Source organism: Choristoneura fumiferana, chromosome 7 (assembly GCF_025370935.1).
Source record: "Choristoneura fumiferana chromosome 7, NRCan_CFum_1, whole genome shotgun sequence".
In the NCBI taxonomy this organism is placed as follows: domain Eukaryota; kingdom Metazoa; phylum Arthropoda; class Insecta; order Lepidoptera; family Tortricidae; genus Choristoneura; species Choristoneura fumiferana.
Window position 1 is genome coordinate 4,208,485 of NC_133478.1, and position 23,794 is coordinate 4,232,278.

The following is a 23,794-nucleotide window of genomic DNA, read 5'->3' on the forward strand; positions in this document are numbered from 1 at the left end:
TTCTTAAATCACGGAGGAATATTTGAGTTTTCTGCTTCGACCATGATCGTTATCAGCATTTGACGTGAGAAAACAGATACGTTATCATGATTGAAAGCCTCCTCTTACCTTATCTCTGCTTTTAAAATTACAGGATGCAGTTATATGCAGACGTAATGAATACCATTTTTATTTTTATTCAGTATTTTTTTTTATTTGGCGTTGCTACTTATCAAATTTTAATTGTCTTTATGTAGGTTGTTTGTGTTTATGACGTCTTTTGTAAAATTACTGATTTAATATTTTCTTTATTACAAAATTTTTAAAGAAGATTATGCAAATTGATCATACTGACGTGGGATTGTAGATGGGACACTGATTCTATCCACAATTATTTATTTATTGGACCTTCAACATCCAAGAGGTGTTTTAAAGTACATAAACTCAGTCTTCGTGTCTGTTTTAGGAATTTCCCAAAGGAGATCAAGGATAACGATTTCCTCAAATCCTAATATATTTACTAATATGTACTTCCTGATATATTCATCCGTCTTATTTATCGATGGTAGTTCATATCACATGTACGAGTAGTATGGTATCAACTTCTGCTCATCAAATACGCATTGCGCTGTTTACTGCCTAACAATCAAACAAAACGATTAAACGAAAGCAAAACGATCTAACAATGATTTCTTTGTCAACAGGTTGGTACATGGCACTTTGCATTCACACGGGCATCCACAATAAAAATATACGATCATCGAACACAAGTACGGTACGGTAAGTAATGATGGTTGTTTTCTACGACTATTTTCTCTGACATACCGTGACATCGCTACCTACTTCTCGGTTCAGCAGTGCCGGCGCGGTCGGAACTGAATGCAACCGAACGACTGTCAGGTTACCGCCGCTCGCGCAGCCGCAGTCACCTGCCGACTGCCGTGGATCTTACGCGCTTGTAAACAACCGCGATGCCGCACCGCGTGCGCGCCTAATCGATCGATTCGATATTTTGAATTCTCGTTTTAGGCGCGAATTTCTTTTTTGAAAGTGGAACGTTGTGCCAGTGTTACAAGTGCATGGGTTGTTTTTTGTTGATGCGTGGTTAAATTGGACAGTGCTCGTTTATGGTAATTTTTAAACTATTGGTTTTAAGTTAGTTTAAACACTTTTGATAATGTCTTCATTTTGGTAATACATAATTTGAAAAAGTCGTTGTAACCTAGGGAAGGTTTAATTGATCATTACGTGGGCTCGGACTCGTACTTCTTTTTCGAATATTATGTCCGAAACTACATTGCGAATTTACCATGAGCTTTTCGTTAGGAAGCCTTTGTAACCTGGATGCACCAGTGGGACGTATAATGCCTGAGATGATAAATATGATAATGTATGAATGTATGTGAAGTTCCTAGTCTGCACTGGGCCCGCGTCCGTGTGAACAACCCAACGCCTTTGATTCTGAGAGGAGGCCTTTACTGTACCCAACAGTAAGATGTACACATATCGGCCGAAAACTATATGTATAATAGTTTCGTTGTTATTATCTAGTTATTTTATTGCTTATCTTAGTTAGTAAGATTTAGCCTACCCTCTCATTCAAGCTAATCACATTATACTTAATTTTAATAATTTATACTGTTTAAAATAAAGCAATTACCGTCAACTGACTGTATTACGAAAGGGCCCAACACATACGCTACGTTCATTATGGCACAAAATTAACCAATTCAATCCAGATAATGGCCTGCGAACAGAGACTACCCTCATTTTGAGCTGAATGAAGTAATTGTTTGTCGTCATCTATTCACACGGTAACGTAATTGATAACTCGGTGCTGCATCAATTAGTCTTCATTAGGTACGATATTGTTTCTACGAGATCTTCAAAAACTAGAATTTGTACTGTTTTTCACTAAACATCTTTGGTCACATCATTATTATCAAATACAGAAAGATACATTTTTACAACAATTTCAAGTTTTACTGCCGTATTCGGTGTTCCTTCCTATTGCGTCGTCTTGTTAAAAAATGTTGTCATTGATTGATAAGGATTTTCTCCGAAATCATTTTATCTTAATTTTCCGTCATGTCTGGCGAACGAGATCCGTATATTGTTATGCTTTAAATTGTTCAGGAATGTTGTTTAGAAATTATATTGCAAACAACAAAACCGGCAGGCCTAATCATGTCTTTAATTTTAATGGCTACGTAACATACGTAATATACGTATTTTGCAGGTGGTAGGACCTTGTGCAAGGTCCGCCCGGATTGCTACCACCATCTTGTTCACTAATCCTGCCGTGAAGCAGCAGTGCTTGCACTGATGTGTTTCGGCGTGGAGAGTAAGACAGCCGGTGATATTACTGGCACTTGAGATATCCCGTCATAGGCCTCTAGGTTGGCAACGCATCTGCAATCCCCCTGGTGTTGCAGGTGTCTATGGGCGGTGGTGATCTCTTACCATTAGGAGACCCACGTGCTCGTTTGCCATCCAGTCGAATAAAAAAAATATATAAAAAATACTCATTACATTTTTTTGGTGATAATAATAATCGGATACGTAAGTATAAAAATACTACGATTTTTTATCACATAGAAATTCATAGAATCCTTGATGTGCTTTGTTATTGGGTACTATTAACGCCTATTGGTAATTTCTTTAAGTTGAGTAAGTATCTGAGTCTTGCTTGAGCCATGTTTTTGCGACAGTTGATTTTGTTTTCCCAAAGAAAAGAAAAACATTCTGGTACACTAGTTCCAAACATCGAACAAAATTCGTGTTTGCGGTACAGGTATTAGATACAAAATTGTAAGAACCTATTCACCCCAACCTTTCCACGGTGCGGTGGTATTCCATTGCGCCACGCGGTAATGGTTCCGTTCAACGCATGCGCGGTACACGACTCCTCGCTTACCGGTACATCTGTCATAATTCCACATTGCCCTATTGTTGCAAATTGCATCGGCACCTCACCGTGGTTCTTGCGTTACCCCTAAGTGGTAATTATGCAGATGAGCGTTATGTTATGACAATGTATGCTTTTGGAATTCTTGCGGCCTTTTAGACGTTTATGTTGACGATGTTTTAGTATAAAAAAGATTGACGTAATTTGGTCGTATACGTAGTAGGTTGTAGGAAATGATTACCAATTAATTGCATTGCATTGTCCTTGTCACATTGGAACTTGGTGTCTGTACTGCTTTTGGTGATCAATAAAGAATATTTGTATTGTATTGTATGTATTTCCCAGAAAGTACTAAAAGCGATTGTGAATCCGAGAGCGTTAGACTATAAGACTTAGCTACGGTCAAGGACTTTAATTCATGAGCCACCATGAAACCATTTCACAGTAAACGTCATAGTGACATTGCATTAATCAACAAGGAAAATCGTCCGTCGAATTTAAGTCCTTGAGTGAAAGTGCCTGTAGGTAAAGATTTTTTTAAATCGAATCGGCAGTTCGTGATATTGCAGCTTGGGCGTACTTCTCCGAATATCGGGCTAGTAAAAACAATCAATCAATAACATATTTTATTTAAATAGTAAACAAGTCCGCTTGCCTCATCAAGAAGTCATCAATTAAAATCCGCTTAGAATTTAGGAACCCGATTTTGGACCTCAATCAAAACATCAACTTGAATTATAAAGCCGTTATGTTATGTTACACAAGAAACATTACCATACACACCAAGGGCTCAACACCATTTCACTGGCCATCTTCTCACGACGTCTGGCGCCATGTTGCGTAATAGACAAGAGTTTTTCTTTTTTTCCGGCCGAGCGGATGGCACGCGCTGCACTTTTTCAGCCTAAATTATTATCGGGAACATCGAACCCGGAACGTTTCCGAACAGCTCCCAAACGCGTCGGACATAGCTAGCGTTAGTGTTGCAGTTGCATCACTTTAATAAATTCCGTGCAGTTTTTTCTCTCTTTTGCGCTTATGTTTTTAGCCGGTACTAATACAAGTTTACTAGACTGTCAAAAAAACTATTACAAAGTTGGCAGAGTATGACGTATTTTCATATCGTAACGGAACTTAAGCGAAAGCGATCTTAACGCAATGGCGGGAAACATTCCGGTTAGATTTGCATTTTGATATAACTAGAGAGAGACCTATCGGGCGCTGAAATTGATCGTAAATACGAACCTCCATTTTCACTTTGACAATAAATAATTTAATTCCGCACACACAAAAAGAAGCAATTTGTTTTCTACTTGTCATAAAAGTATACATATTTTAATAGAGTGAAAGTGATCTCTTCAAACAGGCAGGTATTGTACATGTTATCGATTTGAAAACGATTCGTTCAAAAGGCGTGAAATTGCTGGAACGCAAGCATAAATTCTTTCAATAGATGTTCACTTGTAATTGCTTTGGAGTACAAGTAAAAAGATAAAAAGCAATTCGTCGTTTCGTCGGAGTCATGAATATAAAAAAAAACCTCGTAACTCGTAGAATCCCGTTTCTGTGAAATCCATCTTATTACCTACGAAATACAGTTTATATTTACAAGGAACGCTAAAGAGTTATAAGACATGAATAAAATTAACTATACATATTAATCTAAAGGTCTTTGTATAATGTTACTTCAAATATGTACCTATGTAAGTTTAGTTTACCTAAAAGTCACAATTATAACATTAAAAAAATAAGATTGGTTAAAAGACAAGCAGGGCTACTACGAAACTCGAAACTCGAAGTTCGTGTCGTGCGATCCCTCTCGCTCTCGTATTAAATAGTATAAGTTTCAGAGGGACCGCACGACACGAACTTCACGTTTCGTAGTAACCCTGAAGGTGTAATTTAAACGTGTGAACTAAACTGTCAAATATATCGTCTTTCCGTTTGTTAAGCATGAGCGGGGAAAAAATTATCATAATGTTTGCTGACACTATGAACATCTTATCTACATCAACTCTCAAAAATCTGTTATCAGGGCAAGGAACGTGATAGATAGGAAGAATAATACCCAACAACTTTTGGTTTGTCTCTATTGATTATTTAGACTCATTCTCAACAGTGTGAGAGACGTAATCAACGACATGTTTTTCTGCGAGTTAGCAACGGCCAGGTTGTCAGCAGTTATCCAAAAACAAAAGAAGATCGTCCGATAACCAAGACCAATAGGAATGCCATATTTTCACTGTTACGCATCCCATAAATATTCATCGCGAATATCGCGATGCGGTAAGCGAGGTATGCGCTAGGCTTAGCACTTTAAGAAAAAAAATTGCGTCAACAAACATTTAAACTGCCAAATTATACTATTGAATGCCGCGGTTTCACTCGTCTAATCGATTTTATTAGCATTTCAAGTTGTATGGGCGTGGCGTACACTAATTTGTATCAATCAGGAGTAAATATCAGGTTTAAAAAAACTTTTAAAATGGTTATATTAGTACTATATTGTAGTAGTAATTGAAGATTTTTTATTCATGGATATGCATTTCTCTCGTGCAAAATTATTATCTCCGTGTTGATTTGGAACCATCACCAATTTATTTAGCTAGTCAGCTTCTCACAAACATCTGTGTTTAGGATTCAGTCTGCTATCTTCTAAATGCACAGTTTTTTTTTTGTAAGATAAAAGGTTTTATTCACTGAAGGACAATAAAAGCAGGCTTTCTGCATTACAGGGCGTAGAATTTGTCTTTTTTTAATTTAAAATTTCGTCAATTCAATTAGATTTTCCAATTATAATGACTTCAATTTGAGTGATATTGATCTGCTTCGGCGTGGGCACTTTATTACAAATGGCAACACATTTCGTAAGTTCATTATACACTAATTATTACTGTATCGGTTGAATAATTCGATTGCTATCTGTCTGTATTCGCAACGGTAACGTTATTGCCCTTATCTGTACTGATTTAAATACCAATATTTTGAATAAGCTTATATTAACAGTCATTCGGAGTATTTCGGAGATTTAATTAGTTACATGCTTTACGTGGACTCAATTCTAGATAACGTTTGTCAAAAATGAACTAAACAAATATTCTGGGGATACATATATTCCTAGAAAAATTTGATGTTTTGACTCGGTAGTAATTATGCAAATATTGAAATGTTCAAACTGTATATCCCTAGGCACTTTTGATGAGTGTAGAAAGACTGACTGATTCTTATAATTTTGTTACTTTTTAAATGTGTATTGTATCAAAAGCATTCTGTGACCAGAAAATGTAGGCCTCGCCTTCAATATTTAGAAATTATTCTGCCATACTCATACAGTATAGAGATTGCGTGTGGTTTGTTAATAATCATAACTAAATGTAATTAATTAGAGTATCAGCAACCTCGTTTGTCGTTATTCTGCCTATTAAAATTAAATTACCGACTGACAGCTTGATATATTTGCATTTACTCTGGTTACTTGGCTATGTAAGGGTATTACCTCTTATCATAACTAGTTATACTTTACAAAGTCGGTTTAAAACCAAGGCTTAACATTATAGCGGGTATTGTCGGCTTTTGCGATTCAACCGAGTCAGGGGAAAAACTTTTTTGTTCCATCCACTGATTTTATCATGATTTACTTGTTACAAATCCTTAAAAATTTAAACATATCAGTGGTATGACAGAGCCCTACCTTCATACCTGAAATTTGGCCAAAAAATTTCAAATATGCCCCGTCTTATCGCGAATGGCGGACCATAAGAATCAAAACAAACACATAGTAAACATGACTTTGTTTTGGTGTCATTTTGCCGTGCAACAACGGCGAGCGTTAGCTTTGGTGTTTAAAAATGCATCAAAAGACTTTAATCTGGATTTACAATCCTGAAAAGAAGCTGAACGTTTTCATGCCATGTATAATGATGAAATATTATTACAGTCTTTATTTAACTGGCTCTGTTGTGATGTTGTTGGGTCAAATCTCGCAAGTTCATTTTGACCTACTTGTAATGTAAGTTGGATGAAAATGCAAGTACAACAAAACAAAAAGTACAGTCAGCAATAAAAGCTTGTACTTATTAAAAAATATATATTTTAACAGAAACTTATAATAAATAATATGATATGTACTTCTCTGTAAGAGTAACGCTCCTAAAATTACCGCTTTGAATATGGTTTCATCTACACAGACGAAAACAAAGCAAAGCTATGTAATTCGCATTATTTTTATCTGACTGACTAGTGACCTAATGATTAATTTTTAATGTTACTTAATCCGGAATTAGTAATGCTTTCGATTCGCGAGGTAATTGTCAATAGAAGACCGGAATTGGAAGTGCATTTAGTGGAAAGTGTATTACGTATAGGTGATCGACTTGGCTGTCAAATGGTCAATTAATCGGATTAAGTAGGTGTTACACTGTTCAGTTTGTCTATGTTCCGTTTAAACGGCGAGAATAGAATTATACAACGTGCTATTTTTAGGGTTCCGGAGCCAAAATGGCAAAAACGGAATCCTTATAGTTTCGTCAAGTCCGTCTGTCTGTCTGTCTGTCCGTCCGTCCGTCCGTCCGTATGTCACAGGCATTTTACTCGAAAACTACAAGACAAGATGTATATCAATGAAATTTGGAGTACAGGTCTCTTGTTAAAGCCGCTATTTAGTTTTGTAGTTAAATTACAAAAATAAATATTTATAGGGGGGGCTCTCCATATACACGTAACAGAAATTGACTCGCATCAACGTGTGGCACATAGTTAGACAGTTCTTTTGAAAAGATATAGTAAGGTTTCTCAAAAACTTTTTGATTAAGAAAAGATTTCCGGAAATAATCGCTCCCAAAGTACTTAGCAAAAATTGTGTTCCCCCCTCTATCTTGTAAACCGTTTGTCCAAAAAATATGGAAAGGTAACGCTTAATAAATACTTTCAACGAAAATTGGTTTCAACATGATCGGATATACCGTTTTAGAGTTATTGCCGAAAAACTGCGCTTCTCAACAAAAGGACGTGCCGTGAAGATACGCTCTTTTTCTGGTAATAGAGTTTAAGACTAGTAAGTCTTTTAATTGTGTTATAACGCACATAATATTACTTGCTTTTTTCGTAATGGCTACGGAACCCTATCTGGGCGTGTCCGACACGCTCTTGGCCGGTTTTTTTTATTTGTGTTAACTTGGGAATATTCAACAGGTATTTATCCGAAACTCTAGTGGTCTAACTTTTATACTGTTTAAAAAATAATTAATGATGCGCTTTAAATATGATTTAATAGTTTTCTACTAGAGATTCTTTAAGCTTTCCCGTTAGTTTAAACAGCACTGTTCTTTTTACGGCACCAAAAAAAAACAATCGTAATTTTTGTCAACAGCAGTGAACTTTTTAAAACTGACAATCGTCCAAGTGAAGAAAATGTGATTGACAGTAACCTGGAATATAACTAATTGACAAAATGTGCAGCAGGGACCAGATAAATCATATACTCGGGAAGATCAATGTGGTAAGTGTTTTTTTCGACTTTCAGATTTAAGGTGAGATTTAAGATGAAGCTGCAGGGCTACTATGAAACTGAACTCGAAGTTCGTGTCATGCGGTTCGACACTTATACTATTTATACGAGCGAGAGAGGTACGATACGAAGTTCGAGTTTCAAGTTCGTAGTAGCCCTGCTGACCCGGTTTGCACGAAAAAGAGTATGATCAGCGCTAAGTGTGCGCGTCGCGTGCGACGGATTTTACCTATACCACAGAATAAGTAATGGTAGAAGCCTGTACCCGCACCCGCAGGCGTATGTATGCCCGCTCCGACCCGCGCTAGCTAGCGTAAAATCGTGCAAAATGCATTACATTGCGGCGCTCGATTGGCCACTTCAAACTCGTTGGTTTTACGGCCTCGCAATGTAATGCAACTTGCACGATTTTTCCTGCGGGTCTAAACCGGGCTGAAGATTTACAGTACCCTTAGTGTAAGTTTTCGGCTACAAAATACGTCTCGATCGCGTTCGCGTTAAATCTCAATTTGTATGGAAACACGAACAGCGCCTCTAGCGGAACGTTTGCGATGTTCGTGTTACAAAAACCGAAAACTTACACTAAGGGCTTTGATGAATACTGGACTCGACTGTGTGGAGACGTTGACAGTTGAGTTTAAAGCAGTTTTCTGTCTGGCGTAATACTGTACCTACGTCTGAAATGGGTGACTTGTTGCAACTTTTCAAATCATGAATGTTATATCTTAGTTCGATTTAATGTCATTTGGTGCAAATAGAAAATAGACAACTCGAAATTATCAACATATACATCAACAGGGAAAATTATCCATCCTGAATATCGTCGAAAATGGAACCTTGTCTTATGGTAAAATTTATAAATTTGATGTATGCCGAAAAAAAACTGCACTCAGAAATATGACGAATTGTAAATATGTTCCATCCGAAATCATTTGTTTTGGGCCTACGACATATTAAGTTAAGATTTGACAACATAAACTTATTGCTTATTTAATTTTCATCATCATCCCAGCCTATATACGTCCCACTGCTGGGCACAGGCCTCCTCTCAGAATGAGAGGGCTTGACTTGGCTATAGTTCCCACGCGGGCCCAGTGCGGATTGGGAACTTCACACACACTATTGAATTGCTTCGCAGATTTGTGCAGGTTTTCTCACGATGTTTTTCCTTCACCGTAAAACTCGTGGTAAATTTCAAATGTAATTCCGCACATGAATTTCGAAAAACTCAGAGGTGCGAGCCGAGGTTTGAACCCACGATCTTCTGCTTGAGAGGCCATAGGTCAGACCACTCGGCCACCACGGCTTATTTAATTTTGCTCCTAATAAAATTATAATAAATTAATTATAGATATTTGGGTTTAAATAATTTACAACATAATAAATTTGGTTGTATTAAATATTTTTCTTTAGTTTTGAAGCCGTGGTGGCCTAGTGGTTTGACCTATCGCCTCTCAAACAGAGGGTCGTGGGTTCAAACCCCGGCTCGCACCTCTGAGTTTTTCGAAATTCATGTGCGGAATTACATTTGAAATTTACCATGACCTTTGCGGTGAAGGAAAACATCGTGAGGAAACCTGCACAAACCTGCGAAGCAATTCAATGGTGTGTGTGAAGTTCCCAATCCGCACTGGGCCCGCGTGGGAACTATGGCCCAAGCCCTCTTGTTCTGAGAGGAGGCCTGTGCCCAGCAGTGGGACGTATATAGGCTGGGATGATGATGATGAAATATTTTTCAGCACAAATACATTTTTACAAAATTCACTTTGGTTGATATTTATTTTGGTCCAAATTCAAAATATCAATTCAAGTGGGCGAATTTTCCATTTGTACTGATTGACTGTAAATCCTTAGTTCTTGCAATGCATTGGAATGCCCGAGTTGTTTTTCGTTCAATGAAAAACACGTTGTGTAACATATTTTATTTATTTTGTAATGTTCTCGGCATGCAATGAAAAGCCCTTAAAAGATTAATGGGAAAGATAGCGTTTTATTACGTATATGTCATAATAATTGTTCTACATACTGGTCGTTAAGCGTTAACAGTGTAACATAACAACCGTCGAAGCGAGATAAATGTGTTCACTGAATATTGATTAAGAAATTGTAGTTAAAATAAATTAAGTACTCCATCCAACTGAAGTTAATACAATTAGAATTAGGTGTTCATTATAATGAACCGGATGCTCGATTCTAATAAACAAATGAAGCTAATTTTTTCATTAAGTGAAGGTTAATGACGATAAACGAGGTTACAGGGCGGGATGAAGAAACTAATGTCTGAAACGTACTAATAGCTATTTCATCGAAAACATACATGTGAGAGATTGCCAAGTTCATAAACGATTGTTTATACTCGTAAAAGAAGTGATCTGACTGGAAACTTTTATGTGTCAACTCCCTAAGAGGATATTACAAAGTTTGCGAATAAGCCTAGTCCCTAAGATGAAATGTTATTTTCAAGTTTTGGTGGCAAGCTTATGCCGAGATGTGGTTTGTTTTTAGATTTTTTCTATTTAAACAGTTACTGAAAGATTTTTTTATAAAATTTGTTGCCTCAAGAGATAATATTACATATTCCACGCTCTGAACCTTCACCTTGGTTTAAGTAGAGGGTTTGCGCCCATTCAGCGCGAAGTCTGAAATTGACGTTCGTACTTGGGACCTAAATTTATTAAAGGGCAAAGAACTTTTTATAAGATTCAACGGACGTTGCTCCCAGTTTAAGACGTATTGCAGATGTTTCTACTTTTAATAAAGTTAAGAACTATGCAAATCTAATGAAAACATTATGAGCATAAAAGTCTAGTCAGTTTTGGCTACCAGTATTTCATCTTTTTGCTGTATTTAAGAAAATAATACAACGATACAGTAACTTAATTAAATATCATAAATATTATAAATGATAAGGCGAATGCTGAGCGAATGCTGCAATTAAATGGAAGCACAATACAATACAAATATTTTTGTGTGAAATGTGATGTGAAGTGATATTACAAAATTAAAAAAATTAAAACAAAATTCAGACTTTTTTTTTTTTCTGAAAGCGACCAGATTATAAATAGACAAGTTAATTTTGAAACAAATAACTAGGTAAAATAAAAATAATCTCTAAAACCGTGAACAGTGGCTGAAACATCTAATTGTGAAATGCCTTCCCAATTTGCGTTCAAGTTGCAGTAAACAAATACCCGTGTAGTGACGTTTATTGACTTGACTTATATTATAGTGAACAGTTATTTATTGGGCTTGGTCTAAAGACATCAACTTTCACAAGCACAATATCGCAGGTAATAGATAAAAAGTTCTTTTAAATTGTTTAACTGAGTTAATTAATTAACTAATGGACGCGGAACTGAGTGAGTGGCCAAATATAGCTCTGGATAGGGAGATGTGGAAGTCAAGAGGAGAGGCCTTTGCCCAGCAGTGGGACACAGTTATAGGCTAAATATAATAATAATAATAATTAATGTGTGACCTTTACGTCGTTTTCGATTTCTAAGAAACCTTATGGCCCGAAAGATGTTTAATTTTTTTGCTACCAGGACCCAATTGCATAACAAATTACAAGCAAATAGTATTAGTGAATTTCAATACCAAGTCGCTAAACCTATTAAGTAGCTTGTAAATTGTTATGCAATTGGGCCCAGGTGTCAAATAGCCGCTGAAGAATTATTTCATTTCTGATTGAGGTCATGCAAGGATGAACGTTTGTCGTGCGTGAACATTTTGTGCTTATTCTAAATGGGACAGCGTAACGATCGTGAAGACCTGAAGGTCCTCGATGATGGTACGTTAAAATCATTAATTGAATGATCGGCGAGAGGTTATGAAACCGTCTCAAGATGAAATCAAGGTGAAATTGTGCAGTTTAACCGAAACAGATGCGTGAGACGCGATATGAATAGGCCAATAAAAATGAGAATGGGTGTTAAATTCGAGTGTCAATGTCAGACGGATAACACGGTTATGGTGATTCATTCAAAATCGCTGTTTCTATGGCTTATGATTGTGATCAAGAGAGTGACGTGCAAAATCTTGTTCCATTTGATAGACTTTTAATCGCGTCTTCATTTACTTTAGCAACTTTGACTTTCATTTCTCACGTCAGTCTAGATACAAAAAACGCTGTCCTAATTGTATTTTACTTAAATATATGACATGTTTTAATATTTGCTCGTGCAATTTTAGCTCAAAGCTATTCTTGCTTAACATTAACACCGTAATAATGTTTCACCGTAGGCGTGCTGTTGTCGTGTGTGGTCGTATCAGGTGGTCTATAAATTCTGTCAATAGCAATAGCTAGAGGCCTAAACTGAAATGGTTTTGCACTTAACTCTAATTAAATTACGTAAATTTGCCCAACGGCTCTTCAGAATAGACTGCTCTTAAGTGATTACATCTTAATCAGTTTAAAAGGTTAGACTAGATCCTGTTGTTCTCTTTCAATCACTATTATGTATTGTTCGCATAACTGAGCTTCGAATACTACGTGTACGGCGTGTACCTTTGCATAGTGTTATAGTTTTAGAATGTGTTTCGCGTTTCACATAGGATGTCTGTACGTGACAAATGTAGACGGTAATGCACTCTTTGAATCACTTGTCTACAAATATTCCAAAATTGTGCGGACATTAAAACTTGAAAGACACTTCGTAAAATTTATTAATTGGACTTCCTACTAATTTCGCTTAACATGCAGGTGCAGCTCAAGTTACAATGATTGATGGCGGTCGACTCTCGGTTATGTCACGCTCGACCTTTGCGGTTTTAACATGTTCAGCATTCCGCCTGCTCCGATCAGTGCCTACGCCGGAATAGCGACCGCAACCGTGACTTATAACACTGTATAGTAATAACTAGCCCTAACACAGGATTGATTGGCCTGTCAAACAAGTGAACCTATTTTATGTGTGGTTTCATAATTAGATATTAATAGCTAATGCATTTGGTTATAACATTATTTTGTGTATTTTATTCTTTACAAATACAACGTTGTCAATTGCTTTGTCAACAATAATGTTCTAAGCAGTTTAACTCGAGTCTTCTTTTAGTTGCGAGTCAGTAATCAATTCAATCGTGTCTCCATGAATGGTTGGTACTTTCGTAGTTCACAAAAGTACGCAATTAGACGCTTCTTCAATAGCCTAGAACCACTTTAATTGTAAGCGGAGTCGTGAGCACTCTCGATTGTTGCGTGCTGTCACTGTATTACACTACACAGTTTGTTTTATTGCACAGGGGGCCTACCATGATCTTTTCATAAACGATCCAAACGCAGAGCAGTTCAATTTAGGCACCTTAACTGAATCGTCGAAATTGGTACCACGACGTTTATTTCTCAGAGCTGAGTCTCAATGGTTTACAAGTGAATGAAAGACTGATATTGTCTCTGGTCCGAAACTGAAACGCTAAGTCGCGAAAGGGATGCCGCTATATGCAAACCAAATATTGTATACTAAAACCTCTTTATTTTGGAAAACCATAACTCTATGTCATTCCGTGTTCTTAGCAATCGTGTGTTGATTTGATTACAAATAAAATGTTTTCGCTATCACTAATACACGAGTCTCTTTTCTCACTGAAAAAATAGTTTTATCAATGAGGAGTTAAGAAGCACAATGTCGTGAGTACCTATGAAAAGTTATAAAATTTGAATAAAAGTTTAAAAGTTCTTGAAATTTAAAAATATTCTAAGTAAAACAATTAAAATTCCAAAAGAATTGACAGAATGAGTAATTTATACTGAATCGCTAAATTTGACACTGAAGCGATTCAATTCCCACTCAAGTTAAGCGTCATGGTATGCAAACCGCTTGAAGTGAGTGAATGAAAATGTCTGTATCGCTGTCGCTGAACCGTGCTTGAACTGAATAGCAAAACGTCGTGGTACGAAATAGCGATGCAGTTCAGTTTAGAGCCTAAACTGGATCGTATTAAGAGAGCGTGGTAGGCCCCCAGAACGTCTCGTAGTTCAACATACTCAAGCTTGAATATTTTTTGGGTATTGCTGTATACGGCTGTCTGTAGCCGCATTAGACAGCTTCCGAAAAACATAATTGTGATTGCTTCTACAATGCTGCCGAAATTCTTATTCAAAGTGTCGAGTGATAAGATTGTACTGCTCTTGCGATCGAGGTTGGGGTTGCTGACCGCGTTTAGTAAGATAGAGTTGTTACAGAATATTTTTTTTATTGTTCGCTTGTGACTATGAAGTTTTGATATTCTCAAATAAATCAAATGCTAAAATATTAGGGTACAGGATACCAACTTCCTGTTGACCTAAAATCATGAAATTTGGCAATAAACAAGGCTTCACAGCAAAAGTGAAGGAAAAATCCGAAAATACTTAATTTCTATGAGAGTTCGAGTTTCACTCTGCCATATTTTTTTCTCTATTTATCTCTCATTACGATTTTTGGTAATTAACACTTACTTTAACATCTTGTAGAAATGGTTTATTATTATTTATTAATTATCACTTTGGAGTTAACATTAAGAAGAAGTTTCGACTGACATAGCGAAATCAACAACTTTGCAATTTTTATTAACAACATGAAATAAAGTTATTTTTACTACGCATGACCAATCAATAATCATCCAGTGCATTTAGACAAATGTATTACTAAACAAACTATTCTAATCAAATCGTTATTCTGAAACAATACTAATAAACTGGGTTTCCAAGTCAATGGTAACTATTGTGTTGTCAGTTGATCGCTGTTATCTCGTGCATCGAGCCACTTATCAGTTGACGGAGATCGCTATTAGTCTCAATGGCTGCTAATGTCAGCTGTTTAAGGACGGTATTATATTCATTCACGATTTTGTCTGTCCAACTTCAAAGAAGCTAAAGGACGATCATAATGTTTTCGGTTTTAAATGGTTGACCGCAGGCGTTTCAAATTGCAGGTGCATTTAAATCTTATACAAAATTTTCCTGGCGAACATAAAATTGCAAGCACTGCTGCTTAGAGACAATAATTGCTACTAATATCTTTTCCAATATATTGTTACCAATCCGGATGGAATTTTCCAGTCTTAACTACGTACTAAATACTTAAGACACACTTGTGGTTTCTACTGCCGCATCTCGAAAGATCTAAAACCTTGAATCACTGATTTCAAAGTCAAATTTACGCAGTTAGGATGTAACAACTGAATTTTAGTTTCACTTGCTGGAAATATAAAAAAAGTTTTAAAGGGCGTTCTTCGAAAAGCGTTTGTGTATTTGCTTTCTCGAGTTAGTGTGAACGAGACTCCAGTGATCAATAAGTCTTCGTATCTGATTCTGTAGTTTATTGTTGTTCCGAGTTCTTTCTCGGTTGAAAAAATTATAGTTTTTCTATTCATCTTTCACATGTAACAGACATTTTACAGCGTGTGATCTGACGATCAATTCCAGGAAAAACTATTTGGTACAATACCTGTCTTAACTACGTTGTGCAGTAAATCAGTCTAAAGTATAACGAGTTGCCGTAAAAATAAACGAAGACAGTAAATGTTATGATTATGATCAACTTAAATCGATTGATACGGCTTAAAAAGCATAATGTGCATTGTGCATGATATAAGATGGAATACTCGACTGTTACTCAAGCGAACTCCCTGACGCTACCCGATATTTATAAAGATTATCATGATAACGATCAGAAAACACGTTGCGCAATTACGAAGAAGATTCACGAAGCAATCTAGGGTCCGCATGTAACAACATAAACCGCATAATGCTATCCGTGACATTGTGCTATTATTAGACTAGACTACTGTAATCAAAACTGTAATAATAAACCAAATACGCGTGGATACAGGTCTAGGAACAGTGGATATGTATGAAGGCTTTTACCACAAAACTTTACGTACTCAGCGTTCCGTACCATGATCGATGTTTTAATTAATGCCCCAATTAAACGTCGGTTACGTTAGCCTTCGTAATACTTTTATCGTCAGTTTTTTCCACTTAGGTGCTTCCAACGTTGTTTTATTGTGCATTAAGTATCCATTAGCATTGCGAATTAGATAAAACGTAACGAAAGAGGCAGATTTGTAGAGATATGCAAATAGCTGCAATACGGCAAAACATTACTATTATTGTGACCTTATTTTTGAAGTACAATTCTAATTGATTGTTAGCTGTTAGTTTCACTAGCTGAGATCAAGGGACCAATTGATAGAGATAGAAGAGCTACTTATGGCAGCTAGCAGAGCAGCGATCCAGGTGACTTTTCCGAACATTTAGTTAAAAAAGCTGGTCTATCGCCAATCTTATTGACAGGTTCCAGTGGTAATTAATTTAAATAATGGCCTTGCTACATTAAAGTTAACGCATCGTAGGTAAACCGTTTGTTACAACTCGCTATAATGTGGTAACATGGACGGGTATTGTAGTTGCAGTTTTGAAACGGTGCACAAGTTAATGGCAGTGCAAAAATTCGCAATTATCAAGGTACGCGCCTATTGCGAAGCGGCTGTCTCAACTACTTTTGAAACCTAGAACAAAACAATTGGACAGAACTCTCAATTACAGGATTGTTTCGTTTTGAAATTAAACTTTTGTTAGGTGGCCCCCTCCCCTGTGATGTTTCTTGAAACGATTTTTTGCGAGCTTGCGGTGAAGGCAAAAGAAATCTGAATATAAATTTCGCTCAATTGATTTGGTCTTGCTTTATTCTTGCCAATTGATATTAACAGACCTTCATGTTTAGCAATAAATAGTGTTCAGATATTTAAAACATCACATTGACACGAGTAAACATAATAGTAACAATGTCTCCAACTAGTAAACAGTTAAAATTGTTGATCGAGAATGTTTACTTTCGATTTCGACTGACGCCTAGTTCATTGTTTTCATCTCCATTGTAAACGTTGTTTTTTTCCGATATGTGATCAGTTCAGTGACTTGTATGATTTGAATTGTGACCCTCGTGCGCTCCTTGTCTATTCTTTAACGTTTTTTTTTTTTACTTTTGATTTGACCTTGTTTAAGTTAGCGTTTTAAAACAATGCCTGTGATGCGTGTTTCTTTAACTGGGATTAGGGTAACACCCGTGGTTACACCTGTTGTTAATGTACACATTTCTTCAGTAAGTACAATTCAGTTATTATAGTACATTTCGCCTTTTATTTGATGGTTTTTAAACAGTTCAATTTAATCTGATCTGTTAATATTACTCTAAATTCTTTAAAGCTTAAATTTATTTAATTTATATTGATTTTTATATATATTAATAGGCGTGTTTGGATCAATAACCTATTATTACACAATCTCTAGTCTCCAATGAAATGAATACGCAGGTAAGCGTCAAAAAGTGCTGCGTGTTGTGCGTGTTTCATTTATTATTTAAACATTAATGTTGTACTGCGATGTTACCTATACTATAGAATAATTTAAAGTAAAGCTAACAAATAACAATGCATTTGAATTTTTCGAGAATTTTCCTGGTAATTCTTGGCAATAGTTCAATCAATTTCATGTATGCGGAATGCGTTTAACTTTATGGTAATATCAGAATATTAAAAGGATATTCCATTGTTATAACACACTACACATGTTTATTATTTATCGGATAACACGATCCACGTAACTTTAAAAGGATTACTTCATTTTTAATTTTTAGCCCTCGCTTTTAAATCAATATTACATCGAAACAATTGTGCTGTACTATTTTCATCCGCATTGATTAATGAGGTACCTACAGTCGTCACAACACAGGATTGCGGAGCCACTTGCCACTATTCTTAATTTGAACGTGAAATGCAAATCGGATTTATTAATGGCAATATATTTTTGACGTCTTCCTTCACTACGAGTAAGTATTACTCGGATAAATTATGAACAGTGGCAAGTGACTTGATATTCCCGTGGTGTAACTGCACCTAGTCATAAGTCATGCCATTATATCTTTGATTCCAAGACAATTTCACTTCACACAAAACCATTTCTCACCCACCATTCTCACTATTTGCTCAAATAATGTGCGAAAAACTTTAAACGCCTCATTGTAGATAATAAATGCATTCCTAAACCAGAACGGTATCGGAATTTCAAGTGTATTGAAGGGGTTTTACATAAAAAAGTGTATTTATTGTTTACGGTTGACGTACTGTCAGGTGTTAACACTGACATGTTTATATGTATGTTGCGTGAGAAGAATATTGGTTGTATCTCGAAGATTTTGTTTAGGGTTACGTGAGATGGTATAGTAGTAAGTATGGGAGTAAGGTATATGAAAATTTAAAAAACAATTCTCTTGGATGTAATGGTAGTGAAGTTATTACTAAAAATAATAGCTCATTCACTCTTGGGTATTCTTATACATATATCTCTGATTGGATGCAAAAAAATCTGCTCTTTAAAATGGCAATAACATCTTTTGGTATTTCCTTTGTGACATGTATATGATTGATTGACTAGGAAAGAAAAATATGTGTTAATTTAAAACTAGCCGCATATTTTCTTGCCGAGCCCAAGAACCGTGACTTAGCAAATAAATTAACTAACCATATCTAATTAAATGCCTTCGTGCAATGTAAGCAAGTATATATTAACTATTCTATGAGTTACATGTAGAAAGGTATTTTCTTTCGAGGCGTATTTGTGTAAACACTTAAATTAATGGAATGTTCGTTGTTCCTGAAAATAATTTCATTTAGTGGATAATTGTGCTGGGGTTTATAACATCCTTATTGGCGTGCATAAAGCATTATAACTGTCCACAAAGAAAAAACGTTTGTTGAGTTACGCTTTTTAACTCCCGACGCAAAAAGAGGGGTGTTAATAAGTTTGACCGCTATGTTTGTCTGTCTGTGGCACCGTAGCTCTTAAACGGGTGGACGAACTTTTAACTTTTTTTATTTGAAATCAGGTTTTCTAGCGATGGTTCTTAGACATGTTTCATTAAAATCGGTTAGCCGTTTTTGAGATATTGAACTTTGAAGTGACAAAGTCGGGGGTTTTCTAACTCTTTGTTGGTTAGGTTATGTTTGCTTTTTTCCTTGTGTGGGTAATACAAATTCACTGTGTGGACGTTCAAACGGGGTATCTACGATACGGTACGTTACGTTAGTACGTTACCCCATTTAGTACGGTTCTCGACGATGTACGAATGCGTATGAACGTAACAGTTCCAACACAGAAGCAAAGAATTTTATCTGTACCCTTAGTGTAAGTTTTCGATTACAAAATACATCTCGATCGCGTTCGCGTCAACATCTCAATTTGTATGGAAACACGAACATCGCAAACGTTCCGCTAGAGGCGCTGTTCGTGTTTGCATACAAATTGAGATTTTAACGCGAACGCGATCGAGACGTATTTTGTAACCGAAAACTTACACTAAGGGTACAGATAAAATTCTTTGCTTCTGTGTTGGAACTGTTACGTAACGGTACGTAAAGGTTTCGCCAAACATCTTAAAGGGGTATAATTTGAAAGAAAACCCGGTATTTTTATACTTTTGTTGAATCATGTAAATTTCAAGTCTACGTGTGATTTCAGTATTGCTTACTATGTTATTGGATAAACTTTATCCGATAAAGTATTTGTATTGTATTCACTTCATTGATATTTGGGATGTTGGAAAAAGTTTTCATTTTTAATTATTTCTATTAGTAGTAGTGTGTTTATATTTCTTTTTTTTCTTTCTTTCCATAGTGCATGATTTGTTTTTGACTTGTAAGTTCGGTCGCCTTCCGTGAAGTCGCCAAGCGGTCACAGCGGAAGACCAGCGAGCGTTGACCTGCACGGCCAACAATATACTGAGCTGGGACCGCTTCGCGATTTCACAAAAACTTGTTTTTATTTTTTGTTTTTTATTATTTGTTTAAATTGTATTACCAATGTATTTTTGTGAAAAAGCGAATAAACATACACTCAAGCTGCTCAGTAACTAGCAGTACCCTATAGTTACCTATTTACGTAGTTACACATTTCTATTTCTATTTCTATTTGTAGGTAATATAAGGGGGTGTTTTTTTTCTTTTCAAGTGGACCATTTCTTCTTCTTTTTTCACTTCTTTATAAACCTGTGTCATACAAGCTTTGCAAATGATCCATTGTTTACCTTTAGGATGATAGTGGATTTATGAATTCGTTGTATAAATCGATTCCAAACACTAATTAACTGACTAGAATAGATCATAAATCGAATCATTAAGCGATTCGTTAAATTTTAATGTTCACAGTCGCCTATTGCACTGCAGTTCCCAATCGAGTGTGAAGTGGGCTAGCCGGCCGAGTGTCACTTGGGAAAGGCCAAGCGCCATTGCATTTGTCTGCCTGTCACTAAATGTTTTATTGCCTTTCTCAAAATTGTCTTAACTTGACTCCTAATTGGGTTGTGTTGCAGCGATAAGTTCATTACCGAACGGTTTCACAAGATTTCACTTTATTGCGATTTTCCCTTTCATGCATATTTTTTGACTTGGTTTGATTAATTTCACCTCAAATTCAAACGTCTCTTTTTTACAGAGCGCATTGAGCAAAAGTAGGAAAACGAAGTAAAAAAACTTGAGAAGATGACCTGTTCTGTGTAGTAGTAAAGTGTCCGTATAGATTTAAATCGACGTTCCATATTCCTTGGATTTTTCCTCGCACGCCCTTAAATAAGCTACCTTATGCCTCGTACAGCACTGTAGTACCTATCAGATGCTTTACACCTATTTTGATACGCTAACAAACACCGTAAAACGTACTACGTTTATCAATCAATGTTGTCCATCGCTACCAAAAATCATCATCAACGTCATGCAACATTCGTAAGTCGTAACACTGATCCACAATAGGAAGTTCATAGCCTAGTGGCTTAGCTCATTAATAAATTGCGTAACAAGTTTGTAGCCGATAGAAAGATCGCCCTGCATCGGCGCTAGATCCGGTTGCCGTTTCCGCGTGCGCGGGCGCGCAACTTTTAACTTTAGTCGTGTGAAAAAAGGCTTTGCTATTAGGAAGAACTATGACAAAAGTCCTGTGAGTGGATGGTCGTTGGTGCAAGGACTTGGATGTGTGATTATCTTAGGTTGACCTGTGAGTGTAAATATAGTTTTTTCCAAATATATATAGGATGCGGACGTACTAAATAAATAAATAAATAAACTTGTGTATATATAAACAATCTGAGCTATAAAAAACTAGTTGCAGTGCAGGTACTTCATTTATTTATGACTGTTTATTTACTTCAAGTTTGGCTGTAGGCCCTGCAGTTACTTACTTATGTACATTACTCGTATTTCCCATCATGTATTGGAAATTTATAGTTTTATTAAATTATGTTTGTTTTATATGTACAAAAGGTTACATTAATGAAAGGTGTGAGATTTGGAAAAAACTATCTTTACACTCACAGGTCAACCTAAGATAATCACACATCCAAGTCCTTGCACCAACGACCATCCACTAACAGGACTTTTGTCACAGTTCTTAACTAGACTAAATAATAAATAAATAAACTTGTAGACAGCATAACATATCCTATATTATATGTATAGTTCTCGAACCACTCTTCACGTGAACTTGTCACCTTTATCACCTTTTATAAGTGTAATATGATCATTGTTACTTAGCATTACCTTTTATAAATCATGCAGATATATTTCACTTCACATTCGCGACAGGAGAGTTTACATTTTTATAGCTATCGTACTGACGACCTACTTTGCACTTTTATGAGCACGTTGCGAAAATTAGGCATTGTCATTCTTCTCTTAGCATTAGACTTATTACAGTTGTAAAAACGTTTTATAGTCCCGACTGCAGTTTTTATGTTGTTCGTTTACGTACCAATTTTAAAGGTCTGTTACGGCACTGATGCTAGGAAATTAAAGTCATATCTTAATTAATCTGTCATTGCAAATTGAGCCGTCATCATAAATGCATATGTCATCGGACTAGCGAAGTTTTGAAGTTTAATTAAAGATATGCTAAAATGAATTTTGAAATATGTCATTTGTGAGTCATGCATGACCATATATAACATAATCTTGACCTATTTATTTAAAAACTTTGACAGAGGTATATGTTTTGGTGTGTACCAAGTGTACTAGATATTAAATAAAAGAGTCCCTTCCTGTGTAACTATTTTTGACGCAAGTATGGCAACAATTTTGTATGGAAATGTACATCCATTTTCTGCTTCTTTATATAGGTGTCTAAGTATATTCAATGCCTAATTCTTTACTTGAATTGAATGTGAAACTAGGTAACTTGCAGCTGTAAACGAAACATTTGAAATTTAACATGAGCTTCGGTGAAGGAAAAATTGTGATGAATTCAGCACACACCTGCGAATCAATTCAATGGTGTGTATGTTTGAAGTTTCCAATCCTTACTGCACCAGCAGTCTGTCAGTCTACAGGCCGGAATAAAATTATTAAAATTATAATTTATGCTCCTATCTTACTTAAGTATCTCAAACGCAAGACTGTGGCAAATGACTGACCAGAAGCCAGTAAGCCGAGAAGTTCTGACAAGGAAATGGCGATGGGCACACGCTTCGAGGGTCGAATAATCACCTGCCCAAGCTTGGCAATCTACTGGCAGAAGACGGCCAGGACGTCCTCGAACCAGCACTTGGAGGCGATCAGTAGAGAAGGAGGCTGGCTCAATTGGTCTCGGCTGGGAAGAGCTGGAAGAAGCCGCGCAAGATCGAGCCAATGGAAAACTCTTCTACGAGCCCTATGTCCCTAGTGAGGGATAACAGGATCACATCATCATCATCATCATCATCATCATCTTAAGTATGAAGTGTTCTATCGAATACGAAATATTTAACTCTGAAGTAGGTGACGATGATGATTTGACTAACGAGTTGTTTTATAAGTAGTTACTGTGTTAATTTATTCCCTATAACATAATGTAGTATGTAGTAGTATTTGCTCAGAAAAACGAAAATGCCAAAGCCATTTGATTGATGCTCACATAATAGCTAAAACCTCAAACTAACTCGCAATTTGCTTTTTGGAATGCTAGACAGAAGTGTCAAGGTTTAATATGCCACTCAATTAGTTTATTGCTTAATGAATTCTATTAATGATGAATTTGTTTACTTATTTCATATTGTTACGATCAGTGTTTGCCTTGACATGGCTGATTTTTGTAGCATAATGCCCCGAGCGTATAAATAACGTGAATGTGCAGTGCACAAATTTGTGCGTATTTTAAAGTGAAGGCAATTTTTTATTTACGTAGCCAGTGCTGCGATTAAATTCATTAAATATGCAAAGTGACGTAATATTCTGAAGCTCAGTAATGTTGTTTTGAGTTTTTTTTGGAACGCACTATTAAAGTGATCATAAAATGTACGTAACTAAACGAAACTACAGGAATTCATAAAACAACTGCGTTTATAGATCTAAATAATGAGAAATATAAGTAAAGAATATAATAATATAAATAAAAAAATGAT

General features: G+C 36.1%; 1 protein-coding gene across 1 annotated transcript in view; it reads left to right on the forward strand.

The window, feature by feature from the left end:
* The first annotated feature begins 884 nt into the window (after positions 1 to 884).
* Positions 885 to 23,794, forward strand: part of DAAM (disheveled-associated activator of morphogenesis-like protein) — a 70,236-nt gene continuing 47,326 nt past the window's right edge. The window contains 2 exon segments of the mRNA XM_074089881.1: positions 885 to 1,109; positions 8,256 to 8,384. Of these exon segments, the coding sequence (XP_073945982.1) occupies positions 8,337 to 8,384 (48 nt within the window). The 5' untranslated portion in view covers positions 885 to 1,109; positions 8,256 to 8,336.